General features: G+C 35.0%; 1 protein-coding gene across 3 annotated transcripts in view; it reads right to left on the minus strand.

Annotated features, from left to right (window-relative positions):
- Positions 1-13,950, minus strand: part of LOC144307621 (uncharacterized) — a 290,432-nt gene that overhangs the window by 24,751 nt on the left and 251,731 nt on the right. For all 3 annotated transcript variants that reach the window (XM_077887550.1, XM_077887548.1, XM_077887549.1), the window contains exon 10: positions 395-516. In XM_077887550.1, coding sequence (XP_077743676.1) covers positions 395-516 — 122 coding nt within the window. The remainder of the gene's footprint in view (positions 1-394; positions 517-13,950) is intronic.

Here is a 13,950-nt window from a genome sequence, read left to right on the forward strand (position 1 = left end):
TTCATCAGATGTTAAATGTCAAATATTTTCTCTGTTGCAAACTTCCCTATAGGAAAATATTATAAAGTAAATATTTTATCTATTAGACAGTAGAAAGCAAGAAACACCACCAACATTCTTGTGAACAAATTGGAAGAATAATAGTGTTAGGTGGATTTTGCACTTATTTGTGTTTGCCCTTATATTAACTGTTTTCCATCATATGAAAGTAATAGCTTGCTTAGGATACTTCCTTGCAATGTACTATTTTCTTGTCTCTGTCTAATTAGTGCATTATTATTTTGGGAATTGAATATAATCTTAAAAATGCAGTGGAGAATAAAACAAACTATTTATATATTATACTCAAAGTTAATATTGTATGTTTGTAGATCTGGTTATTAGAGAGGCTTACCTTGGAGAATTGAGCCTTTTAAGGGAAAAATATCCAAATTTGTCAGATGCTATTTCAATTGGAAGGGACACATGTTGAAGTGAAAATATATGTTTACTTGATGAACTAGTCGTAGTTACTGGCTGCGAAGCAAAAGCAAAATAAATCATAAACCAAGTTATAATTTCTCAGTTGCATTTACCATGAAACAGAACTCTTAGGAATTTTGATTGAGGGAAGGATATTACTTCATTAGCTTCATTTGTGCTTAAGGGTAAGTCATGGTGAGAACCTCTTCCAAAGTAAAACTTCAGAATTAATATTTAAGTATAAAAGCAGACACAAATACATTGTGAGGTGTCTTTCTATCCTCTACTTTACTAAGAACTAATGGCTATTTCCAGTGCTGCATTGGTACTCTGTTACCCAGTGCAGGTAGCTGGAATTTGACCTAAATTGGGACAGGTTCTCTTTCCTGGGGATTTAGAATTAGAATTCAGAAGGTTTTTTTTTGTTTTGTTTTGTTTTTTTTCTGCTGGTTGCTTGAAATGAAGACAGGCAATCTCATGCATTACAGAAAAGCAATGTCTGTCAGATGCCTAAATAAGTAGAAAAAAGTCAATGTGCAGAGAATGTGAAGCATAAAACAGCCACACATAAAGGCAACTGAAACAAGAGATCATATATCTCTAGAAGAACAGATGAAAACAAATTTTTATGTGGGTTCTTGATTCCAGTTCCTCCTAAGTATTAACTTTCCTTTCTGCCCTTGAGTTCTCTATGGTAATCATGATCCTTGACTTGAGTTCTTACTATACCCTTTTGTTTTTGCTCAAGCTAGAATGAGTAAAGTTTTGTTCCTTTCAACCAAAAGGATTTTAATAGACATAATAATTGCTATTAATATTTTTTGTTAGCTTCAAAGTAGAACATACCTAACAAGGGTGTCTTTTAGACAAAGAAGGAGTCCAAGCACAGGAGAAGAGAAAGTTGACAAATGATCAAAATGAATTTTATCTATGCAAAAATGACTTATTCAATTTTTCAATGAAACCTGAGCAAAATATGATAGACTTATAATATGTCATTTAGGTATGATATAACAAAAATACTTCATAAGGTTTAATATACTATATAATTGATTATTATAAAAGATTTGGAATCTCCTGTCTCAGCATATAATTGTAAGCCTCTGATGAGATAATGATTAAGAGAAAATACTCACTATGAAAACTGGTAAAGACATAAAATGTAAAAGATTAACATAAGAAATAGAAAGGTAATGTTGGATTTATATAGCAAACAACCATGAAAAATATTTCACATCCCGGGGGAGGTAAATAACAAATTTCATACGCCTCTAAACATTGATCTAAAACATGCCAATACTCAGAATTTCTTTGACTCTTATTCTATCATAGTAATAGCTTTTCTACTATGATTGTAATTCCCTAGTTTTCATCAGCTTGAAAGTCAAGACAAAACTAAAGAGTGAGGAAATATACAAGCAGATTTTATTCAGTTAGACATAATATATGCCTAATAAAATAATATCTGTCTTTGTAAATTGGTAACTAATATCCTTTCATGTATTAGGTTTATCAGGATACCCAGCTTCCTGAGGAACTATACAGATCATGTTTCTAATCTTTCCAAAAGAACGTAGGGCAGCTACATATTCTACTACATTGATTTAAAAATCTAACAGAAAATACAATAAATATGGAATTGACGGTGGTTATTTAGGATTGGCATACTACCTGAAGTTTTGGAGGCTTTGACTAGAACAAACCTTTATGTCTGCCTTTTAGAACACTGAACCAAATATCTTCCTTAGCAGGAAAACTTTCAAAGATAGTACAGAGCATCAGAAAGTTTAAATGTTCTTTCTAGTAATACCACTTTACATAGATGACACTTTTGAAATATATTTCTTGCTAGTTAATTAAACTTACACTGACATCAAAAGAAGGGGAAGGATGTTTATAAATTCATTAATTAGAACTCTGTAAAAGCTAATCTATATCTCTAAGACTATGTTTTCCTGAGAACTATAATTCTGTACAGTACTGAGAAGTTCTAATTGAGAGAAAAAATTGCTGTGAAGACTAAATTCAATTAGACTGTTAAATAAATGTGTCCAACTAATGAATATGTAAAAAGTTGCCCCTTCTTTCTAGAAAGTTGCTTCTTTCCTCTAAAGAATATTAATTCTACAGTTTTATACTCTACACTAAACCAATTTTCAGTTAAGCCTGTAAGGTTCTGTCCAAAAGTTTATTTCCTTGTTTTTCCTTTATTTATATCTGCTGTTTTTACTGCATCTTATATAGAACTAAGTTTTAATTTCATTCTATAATCTTAACAGATTAGTCATTAAGATGAAGAAATTTATTAGACCATTTCCTGATCTGATGACATCAGTGCCATGCTACATACCTACGAGCGTATCCTAATTAGTCATTGTTCTAAAAGAAATGGTTTCATGGGTTATATAGGCCACAGAGTGTAAAAGGTGACTCCCAGGTGCATGGGGAATATGAAAATAATAAAGTTTCTATTAATAAACAGTATTATACAGAAAACTTTTTCTCCATAATCTGTTTTTTTTAGTAAAAAGTATCATTGTATAACTAATGTTAATCTTAAATGCAATTAGCATGAAAGGAAGTCAAAGCATGTGATTTGCAAAATTTTGAGAATTTTAAGGCTTAAATAGGAAATTTAAGGGGAGCAGGGATAGTGCATGGCAAGGAGCCATTTATTTATTTATTTTTTCTTTCCTTAAAGATTTTATTTATTCATTCATGAGAGACAGAGAGAGAGAGAGAGAGAGAGAGAGAGAAGCAGAGACACAGGCAGAGGGAGAAGCAGGCTCTATGCAGGGAGCCTGACATGGGACCTCGATCCTGGGTCTCCAGGATCACACCCTGGGCTGAAGGCGGCACTAAACCACTGAGCCACCCAGGCAATTTTATTTCTAAAAGAAGTAAGGCCTGTACTCATGAAACTTGACTCTTAAATCATTCATTCTCCTTTTGGTAAACTATTCCCACCATTGTACATTGTATATTTCCCTAGAGGTTTACTTTGGGAAAACATCACTAGTAAGAATCCCCATTTGCAGTTTAATGTCAAGGAAAGAAGCCAGTATATCCAAGTATTTTCAACAAGCACCATAAGTAAGTATAGCCTAGTTTAAGAAAAAATAAACTAGATAAAGAGCTGGCAAACTATGCCTTGTGAACCAAATCCAGCACATGATCTGTTTTCATATGCCCTAAGATCAAAGGAAGACTTTTACATTTTAAAAATGTAAAAAATGTAAAATGCAAAAAGCCTATTAGCCCTTCAGTGAGATCATTTCCTTCAATAGTTGAGGACATAGTCTCTTGGCCTGTAAAGCCCCAAATATTTAAGAAATAAGTCCTTTACAGAAAAAGTTTGCCATCCTTTGAACTACATGATTTCCAATGACTTTTATGACTCAGAGTCCATGAGATTATATTTTTAAGTAAGATTAGGAGGCCTTTTTAAGTACTCTGAGATGTTTTTTCTACGTAGAGAAATGATCAATTTGCTTAAATTTCTGAGAGTTCAGAGGCTTCTTTGTATCTTTGATGGTGCTAAAGTCATAGAGTAGTTTGCCCCTGGAGAAATTTGTGACTTATACATCTGAAAATGTAATTTGTGAGTTGTCTAAGAGGGATTTTCTGTGGATCCTCCAGACTGAAGAAAAAAATGACTCAACTTGCAAACACTATATAGGGAGAAGCCTTTTTATATTAAAAGATTTTGTAGAATTATGGAGTGCTGAACCACCCAAGATTTTTCCCCTACACTTAAAAGCTAATTCTAAGAGATGTCGAGATAATTAGGGGGTAACTTTTAATAATAGACTCTGTTTCCAGAACAGTAGGAATGGGGATCTCACATCTAATGGGATGTGGCTACAAAGACAGTGGATAACAAGTATAACTTCTCTTTCCTACAAAATGAAAGCTTTTCATTTTAATTTTACAAGCCTCATAGTGCAACCTTCACCCTATGAGTGAAATAACTGGATATAATATAAATTAATCACTTCATTTGACAATGTTATCATCATTACCTACTAAAATCTCTTTTAGTCACACGTATTTTGTCAAACTACTCTATAACAAATGAAAGATCAGTACTGCCTAAAATGATCATAGATCTAAAAATGTAAGAGAGTATTTCTAGTTACATGCCAAAGAACAATAAAAATTATTATGAGATAATTACCCTCTCCTGATCTGATTTTTTTCTTATTTCATATACATATATAATTGTTTCCTCATTTTTTTTCTAGTCACCTATTACTTTGGCAATATGCTTGAATTATAAGGTATGTATAACATGAATATGATTTTATTATGCATACCTAATCCTTTATACTAGCAATTCTCAGGTTTCCATCAACAATACCATATTTACAGTTTTATAAATATTTTATAGTTAGTATTTCATGTTGCACTCTTACAAAATATATTGGAAAGGACACTCCAGAGAAAAGTGAATTTATAATAGATGCCAAGCAATCTATAAACAAGATATTTTTATTTTAAAAAGATTTTATTTATTAATTTGGAGAGAGAGAGTGAGATAGAGAGAGAGAGAGAGAGAGCATGAGTTGGGGGAGAGGCAGTGGGACAGGAAGGGAGAGAGAATCTCAAGTGGACTCCACACAGAGCATAGAGTCCAATGCGGGGCTTTATCTCATGACTTCGTGATCATAATCTCAGATGAAATCAAGAGTTGGATGCTTAAATGACTGAACCAACCAGGCACCCCAAACATGATATTTATTTAATTTTTGGACTGCCTTTTAGTATTTGTGATTGTGAAAGTATAAGATTATACATCAAAATAGATCTGTTTTTATGTAAAACATATTTATTCTCTATAAAAGATTTTAAATGTGATACATCTATTAGATTAAAGAAATTTTGATAAAAACTTCACATCAGTATTGCCTTGGGTTGTCTCCCAGATATTTCCCAGTACATTTATCATATTATAGGAATCAACCACAGGGATATGATTAAGTATGGGCTATGGAATTAGACTGACTTAGGTTTGAGTTTGGACTTTGCTATTTATTATTGTGTGAGCTTAGGCAAGTCACTTAACCTCTCTATGGCTCTGTTTCCTTTTCTATAAAGTGAGGATAAAAGAGTTGATATGGCTTCTGGGCAGCAAGGGAAACAATCAACTTAACTAAAAGACAACTCACTGAATGGGAGAAAGATATTTGCAAATGACATATCTGATAAATGGTTAGTATCTAAATACATAAAGAACTTACACAACTCAATGCCAAAACTAATCCAATTAAAATGGGCAGATACAAACAGACATTTCTCCAAAAAAAGACATATAAATGGCTAACAGACACATGAAAAGATGCTCAACATCACTCATCATCAGGGAAATGCAAAACTACAATGAGATATCACCTCACACCTGCCAGAATGGCTAAAATAAAAAAAAATGCAAGAAACAACAAGAGTTGGTAAGAGTGTGGAGAATAAGGAACCCTCTTGTACTATTGGTGGGAATGTAAACTGGTTCAGCCACTGTGGAAGACAGTATGGAATTTCCTCAAAAAAATTAAAAAAAGAACTACCCTATGATCCAGGAATTGCCCTACTGGGTATTTACACAAATACAAAAATACCCTAAAAACAAAACAAAAAACCAACTAATTTGAAGGGATACATGCACCCCTATGTTTATTGTAGAATTATTTACAATAGCCAAACTGGAAGCAGCCCAAATGTCCATATATAGATGAATGGATAAAGAATATGTGAGGGATCCCTGGGTGGCGCAGCGGTTTGGCGCCTGCCTTTGGCCCAGGGCGCGATCCTGGAGACCCGGGATCGAATCCCACATCGGGGTCCCGGTGCATGGGGCCTGCTTCTCCCTCTGCCTATGTCTCTGCCTCTCTCTCTCTCTCTCTCTGTGTGACTATCATAAATAAAAAAAAAAAAGAATCACATGCCCACTGACTGAGTCAGCCAGGTGCCCTATGATTAAAAAAAAAAAAAAAAAGAATATGTGATACACACACACACACACACACACACAGAGGAATATTAATTAGCCACATAAAGAATGAAATCTTGCCATTTGCAACAAAATGGATGTAGTTAGAGGGTATAATGCCAAATGAAATTAGTCAGATAAGGACAAATACCATATGATTTCATTCATATGTGGAATTTAAGAAACAAAACAAATGAACAAAAAAAAAAAAAGTGGACAAACAAAAAACCAGACCCTTAACTGTAGAGAAGAAACTGGTGGTTGCCAGAGGGGAGATGGAGGGGTGAATTAGGTGATGGAAATTAAAGAGTACACTTATCATGATGGACACTAAAAAATGTATAGAATCATTGAATCATTATATTGTACACCTAAAATTAATATAACACTGCATGTTAATTATATTGGAATTAAAATTTAAAAAATTAATGAAAAGAGTTGAGGTGAAGATTGCGAGAGATGTAATTGGATTACAGGATTATAATTGTTTAACACAATGTTTGGTAAATAATAAGGTACTTTATATGTACTTATTGTTATTATTTTTTTTTATTGGTGTTCAATTTACTAACATACAGAATAACACCCAGTGCCCGTCACCCATTCACTCCCACCCCCCGCCCTCCTCCCCTTCTACCACCCCTAGTTGTTATTATTAATCATGTAGTGCCAAATTATCTTTAAGATATAATGTAGCTAAGAGAATTCTGCTCTATAGGAATTTGAGTATTGCTTAGTATTTTACTGAGTTAAATAATAAGTATACTATAGGGCAGAAAAAGTTTAAAACATTTAGTGACATAGAACTGCTTTGTTGTTATATGCTTGCTTAGGGAGATAATGGGCTATGTGACTCATGCTTTGTCTAATATTATTCATTAGAACTTTTCCCCTTTCCAGTTAATTTCATTTATATTTATTTTGTTGTGTTGTATAATAATTACAGAAGTAATTTTCATCCACAAATTAAAAAGATTACATTCTAGTTGCTTCCTAGAATAGCTTTATATTTTGATATAGTCAATGAATAGCAAATAGCAGGTATGTTATAATGTATTTTTTAAGGCTCAGAGGACTAAATTTTTTTAAAAAATAGATTCTCCTTTCCCCCTTAAATCAGACAACTCCATATAAGAAGTAAGATGCAGTAGTTAGACTTCATAGATTGGTGGTCTGATGTCATGAACATTGGTTCAATATGCTAATGGAAATTGTCCAACTGTATCATTCCACAGATATTCATGCTTTCTGAAACACAAGTAATCAGTCTTAAATGTACTTTCTTAAATGTACTTTAGAGCACAGGACTGATGTAGGAGTAAGTTCTTCAACTGACAGTTTATGGTATGTTTGTCATTACATGAAAATGTTAGAATATATAAATAGCTAAAGAAAAAAAGATGTTTCATATTCACAAGTACAAAACCATAATTACTAAAGCTATGTATTACAGTTATGTTGATTCCACTGTTCAAAACTATGAGTTTGTTCGCCTAAATATTTCATTATGAACTTATTACAAGTGTCAATAAATGTGTTGATTGAATTTGACTCCCTAAAATAAAATGTAATATTTGTGAGCATATAATAAGTAATCTATTTAATTTAGCCATTAATGACCTAAATTAAGATAGAAGCACTTAAAGGAAATAGTTTTTCTGGTGAAGAAAACTAAGCAATATAATTGCTGACTTTTCTAATTTTTCCTCCATGTGTTACAGTTCCTATAATATTTCAGATATAGTTCTTTGTGAATTCCATTATAAAATAAGTTTAAAAAATTTAAAACTTAAATTAATTCTACCAGTTTTTATAAAATCAGATGCAACTTTGTATCATGATATAGTTTTTATAGTTTCTTTTCATTGCTTTCTCTTGGTTCTTCTGTATTATTTGTTAGTAGCAAGAGAGGCTACACAGGCTATACTGAATGCGAGGCCAAGGAATAGAGGCTTGGTATTCTGTAGAAAATACAGATGCTAGGGAGCCACTAATTCTACTTCAATCACATAGTACTTGAGCTCTAAATATAAGAGAACTGTGCTAGCTACTGCAAAAGAACACCAAGATAAATCAAGCATGGATCTTCCGTCAAATTGCTGCCACACAGGGTTATGGGGAAGATTAATGGAATATAATACTAGAAATAACAAATATCATAAAGAAGATACAGATACGTGTAACAGAGAAAGCAAGGGAACATCCTAGGTATCTTCCTAGGTGTATCTTGTATATACTTAGTGGAAGAGGTGACATTCAAGCTTGAATTTAAAGATGGGTAGAATCTGGATATACTTAAATGAGGGAGAAAAAACATAACAAGCAACAAGCATGAGGAAAGGCACAAAAGTGACAAAGCACAGAGCATATAGTGTCAAATTGGCATGATCAAGGCGTGAGTAGAGACCAAAGTGGGAAATATGTTTGGGAAGGTAGGATTAGCAATAAATTAGGGAAGACCTTAAAAGCCATTCCAAAGAATTTTGGCTTTGTTCTGTTGACAATTAGGGAAATACTGAAAATTAAGAAGCACTGACATGATTATGTTTATGAATTGAGTAGATAAATACAGCAGCAGAGTATAAAATATACTGATAAAGCATAAAACAAGGGAGAAAACCTAGGCAAATACTTTAAAAGGACTGCTGCTTATAGCGATATGAAGAATTGGGCAATTTCTCTCTGCAAAATAGAAGTATAAAAATGGACAAAATTAAGGAAGATGGTGGCAGAATAGGAGGGTTCTAAGCTCATCTTGTCCTAGGAACAAAACTAGAAAACTATCAAATCATCATAAATACCTCAGAAATCAGCCTGAATATTGACAGAACAAACTCCACAACGAAAGGGAGAGAAGAGGCCATATCCAAGAAAGTAGGACTTGTGGAGACATGTTGTGTTTTCTGCTAAGGAAATAAACCAATATCCCAGCTTTTTGCTTAATTTTATTTTAAAAAAAGTCCATGAATCTTAAAAAATCCTAAATTGTATCCACAATACCCAAAAGTTTATTATACCTTTTTCTTACATATCAAATGAATGCCAAGAATCTTCTTATGACCAGGTCTTTGTTAACCAAAGTTGGATAGTTTTAAAAATGAAAATCTAACTAATGGATCAACCTATTTATTCATGAGATGCAGCTTCTATCAAACTTGGAGCATTGTTTACATCATAAAATGTTAAACCATTAGCATTATAAACTGCAACCTTAAAACAAATTTTCAGTTGCTCACCCAGCCCTCTCTCAACTCTGAGAAATGTGGTTTAGTGAAGAAACAGGACATGGGTATGTGGAGAGGAGGGAGCAGCGGTCACAGAGAAGGATGAGAGAGAGTAGAACACACAGGGTAATGCACAAGGAAAGTATTTCCTCAAAACCATTGCCTTAGAAAATGAGAGGGGATGAATTTCATGAGTTCTTGCAATCAGTGGGGCTTAAAGCCTGTAGTATTAGCTGGCATTGTTGGGTTGGAGCTCTGAGGGCACTGCCCTGGCTCCTGGAAAGAAGGCAGGCAAGCAAAGTGGGGACAGACAGCATGGAAACAGCAATGTGAGGAATACTTGGGGTACACAGCAGGGAAATTATTCAATTCTTGGAGACTGTCCCTAAGTGGCAGCATTCACTGAGACACCTCTCTGGGGACAAAGGACCTGGCCGGAGACATTTACCTCCCTTAACCCTCAGTATAAATAGAAACACCTGTGGGAAGCAGCACTGTACCACTGGCTGCCTAATTTGCTTACACCAAGTGCCACACTTCTGTGCTCTGGTGGGACTGACCTCAGCCAAGCTTGCCTCAGTCCAAGCTAGGTGGACACTTCCCCCAAAAGACCAGCACAAGCCCCTGCCTGCACATCTCTAAACCTGGAGTTTTAAAGATCAGCAAGCTTGGCTGAGATTGAGCCCAGAGTACTGATCTAGTTCTGGAGAGAAGGCAGGCAAAAAACTCAGAGACAGACAGAATGGAAACAGCTATCTGAAAAATACCTGGGGTACAGGGGGAGATTAATCTCTCTTTTCAGAGTGCTTCCCTGAGAGAAAGGCCTCTTTAGGGACAAAGGAACTGGCTGGTGGCATTTCCCTACCCTGTCTCTCAACATAATCACAAAACTAGCTGTAGTAAGCAGTAAAGTCCCAAAGCTGGTTGCAAACATGCTTGCACCAAGCCCCATCTTCCTGTCCTCTGGTTGAACTGCCCTGCTCAGTCAAAATTGCCTCAGTGCCAATGCAGTGGGCCCTTCTCCCAGAAGACCAGCAAAAAAACCCTGTCCACAAGAAGTCTCCTGACCAGAGTCTTCTGCAGGGACTCAGTTCTAATGGAATTAGTATGAAGTCTCATTTCATAAACAGACCACAGCACACCTGGTTAAAAATCTCCACATTTAGGCCAAGAACCCAATACTACCCAGAAGAGGCAAGAAAAGACTGAAGATGACTGGCCTGAAGGGTAGAGCAGCAAAAAAACAACCACAGAGTGTACGTATCACACACCAGAGACATTCCCTGAAGTGCCGGGCACTGGACAGCACATATCCTCTTCTTCATAAAGCCACTACATTTAGGAACAGGAAATATAACTGGCTATTCCAACACAGATAAGAAGGCTGAGACTTAGACAAAATACCAACATGGAGGAATTCATTCCACAAGAAAGAACAAGATAAGACCATGGTCAGAGATCTAAGTGAAACAGATATAAGTAACATGCCTGATGGAGAATTTAAAGTAACAATCAGGTGTCTGGACTTGAGAGAATAGAAGACATCAGGGAAACCTTTACCAAAGAGATAAAAGAGTTAATCAGTTAGAAACGAAGAATGAAATAAATGAGATTGGAAACAGGCTTGATGTAACAAATGGCAAGCTGGTAGAAGCAGAAAAAGGAATAAGTAATATAGATGACAAAATAATGGAAAATAATGAAGCTGAATCAAAGAAAGAAGAATTATGCAACATGAGAATAAGCTTAAGAAACTGAGTGACTCCATCAATTGAAGTAACATTTGTATAATAAGAATCCCAGAAAAGAAGAGAGAGAAAAGAGGGCAGAGAATTTGAGAAGATAATAGCGAAACAGCAGCCTAATCTGTGGAAGGACACGGACATCCAAATCCAGGAGGCACACAGAACTCCCAACATAATTAAAAAAACAAAGCAAACCAAAACCAATACATATTGTATTAAATTGGCAAAATATACCAATAAATAAAAAAATCTTAAAAGCAGCAAGACAAATGAAGTCTTTAACTTGCAACAGAAGACCCATAAGGCTAGCTGGAGATTTCTCAACAGAAAGTTGGCAAGCCAGAATAGAGTAGCAGGATATATTCAAAGTGCTGAATGCAAAATACTTGCAGCCAACAATACTATATCTAGCAAGGCTATCACTCAGGATAGAAGTAGAGGTAGAGGGGATCCCTGGGTGGCTCAGAGGTTTGGCGCCTGCCTTTGGCCCAGGGCGTGATTCTGGAGTCCCGGAATCGAGTCCCACATCAGGTTCCCTGCATGGAGCCTGCTTCTCCCTCTGCCTAAGTCTCTGCCTCTCTCTCTCTCTCTCTCTCTGTGTCTCTCATGAATGAATAAATAAAATCTTAAAAAAAAAGAAGTAGAGATAGAGTTTCCCAGAGAAACAAAAACTAAAGGAGTTCATGACCATTAAACCAGCCCTGCAAGAAATATTAAATAGAACCCTTTGAGTGGAAAGGAGACACCAAAAGTGACAACGACAAGAAGAGTCAGAGAAAATCTCCAGAAACAATGACAAAGCAAGTAATAAAATGACAAAAATATTTTAATTACTCTGAATGTAAATAGACAAAATGCTCCAATCAAAATACATACAGTGTCAGGATGGGTTTAAAAAAAAAAAAAAAACAAGACTCGTTTTTATGCTTACTGCAAGAAACTCATTTTAGACCCAAAGTCACCTGTAGATTGAAAGTGAGAGGATGGAGAAACATTTATCATGCAAATAGATGTCAAAAAGAAGACAGAGTAGCCATATTTATATCAGACAAACTAGACTTAAAACAAAGACTGTAACAAGAGGTGAAGAAGGGCACTATATGATAATAAATGGGAGGTAACCCATGGATAATATCATCCTCAATGGGATAAAATTGAGTCCTTACAGTTAGGAACAAGGCAGAATAAACCAATACCCTAGCATATTATTATTAATTGCTTCATGTTTCCTGTTGTCCATTCTCACCACTGTTATTTAACATTGTATTGGAAGTCCTAGCCACAGCAATTAGACAACAAAGGAAAATGAAAGGCAATTAAATCAGCAAGGAAGAAGTAAAACTTTCACTATTTGCAGATGACATGATACTCTGTACAGAAAATCTGAAAGACTCCACCAAAAAAAATGCTAGAACTGATAAAGTCAGTAAAGTTGCAGGATACAAAGTTAACAGACAGAAATCTGTTGTGGGATGCCTGGGTGTCTCAGTGGTTGAGCATCTGCCTTTGGCTGAGTGTGATCTTGGAGTCCCAGGACCAAGTGTCGCATGGGGCTCCCTGAGGAGCCTGTTTCTCCCTCTGCCTATGTCTCTGCCTCTGCCTCCCTCTGTGTCTCTCATGAATAAATAAATAAATAATCTTAAAAAAAAGAAATCTGTTGCATTTCTGCACACTAATAATGAAGCAACAGAAAGAGAACTCAAGGAATCCATTCCATTTATAATTGCACCAAATATCACAAGATAATATGAATAAATCTAACGGAATAGGTAAAAGACCTGTACTCTGGAAACTAAAATGCTGATGAAAGAAAATCAAGATGACATAAAGAAATGGAAAGACATTCCATGCTCATGGATTGGAAGAACAAATATTGTTAAAATGTCTATATTACCCAAAGCAATCTACACATTTAATGCAATTGCTACCTAAATACCACCAGCATTTTTCACAGAGCTAAAACAAACAATCCTAAAACTTGTATGGAACCACCAAAGATCCTGAATAGACAAAGCAAACTTGGAAAAGAAAAGTAAAGCTGGAGGCATTACAATTCCAGACTTCACCTTATATTACAAAGCTGAAGTGATCAAAGCAGTAGGAGACTGGCACAAAACAGACATATAGATCATTGGAGCAGAACAGAAAACTTAGAAATGAACCCACAACTATATGGCCAATTAATCTTCAACATAGCAGGAAAGAATAACCAATGGAAGAAAGTCTCTTCAACAAATGGTGCTGGGAAAACTGAACAGCAACACACAGAAGAAGGAAACTGGATCACTTTCTTACACCATAAACAAATGTAAATTCAAATTAAAATAATAATGATAATAATATACAATTCACTAGGTTGGCATAAAGATTAAACAAATCATTATTTTTAAAATGATTATTGTAGTGTCCAGTACATAGTAAACACTCCATAGATGATAGCTATTATTATTACTTAGACATACATTTCATTGAGTGCTTCTCTGGCAATGATTGACAGTCCATGTAACTACATTCAAAAAAACATGTGGAACAGGGG

Source organism: Canis aureus, chromosome X, assembly GCF_053574225.1.
Source record: "Canis aureus isolate CA01 chromosome X, VMU_Caureus_v.1.0, whole genome shotgun sequence".
Lineage (NCBI taxonomy): Eukaryota > Metazoa > Chordata > Mammalia > Carnivora > Canidae > Canis > Canis aureus.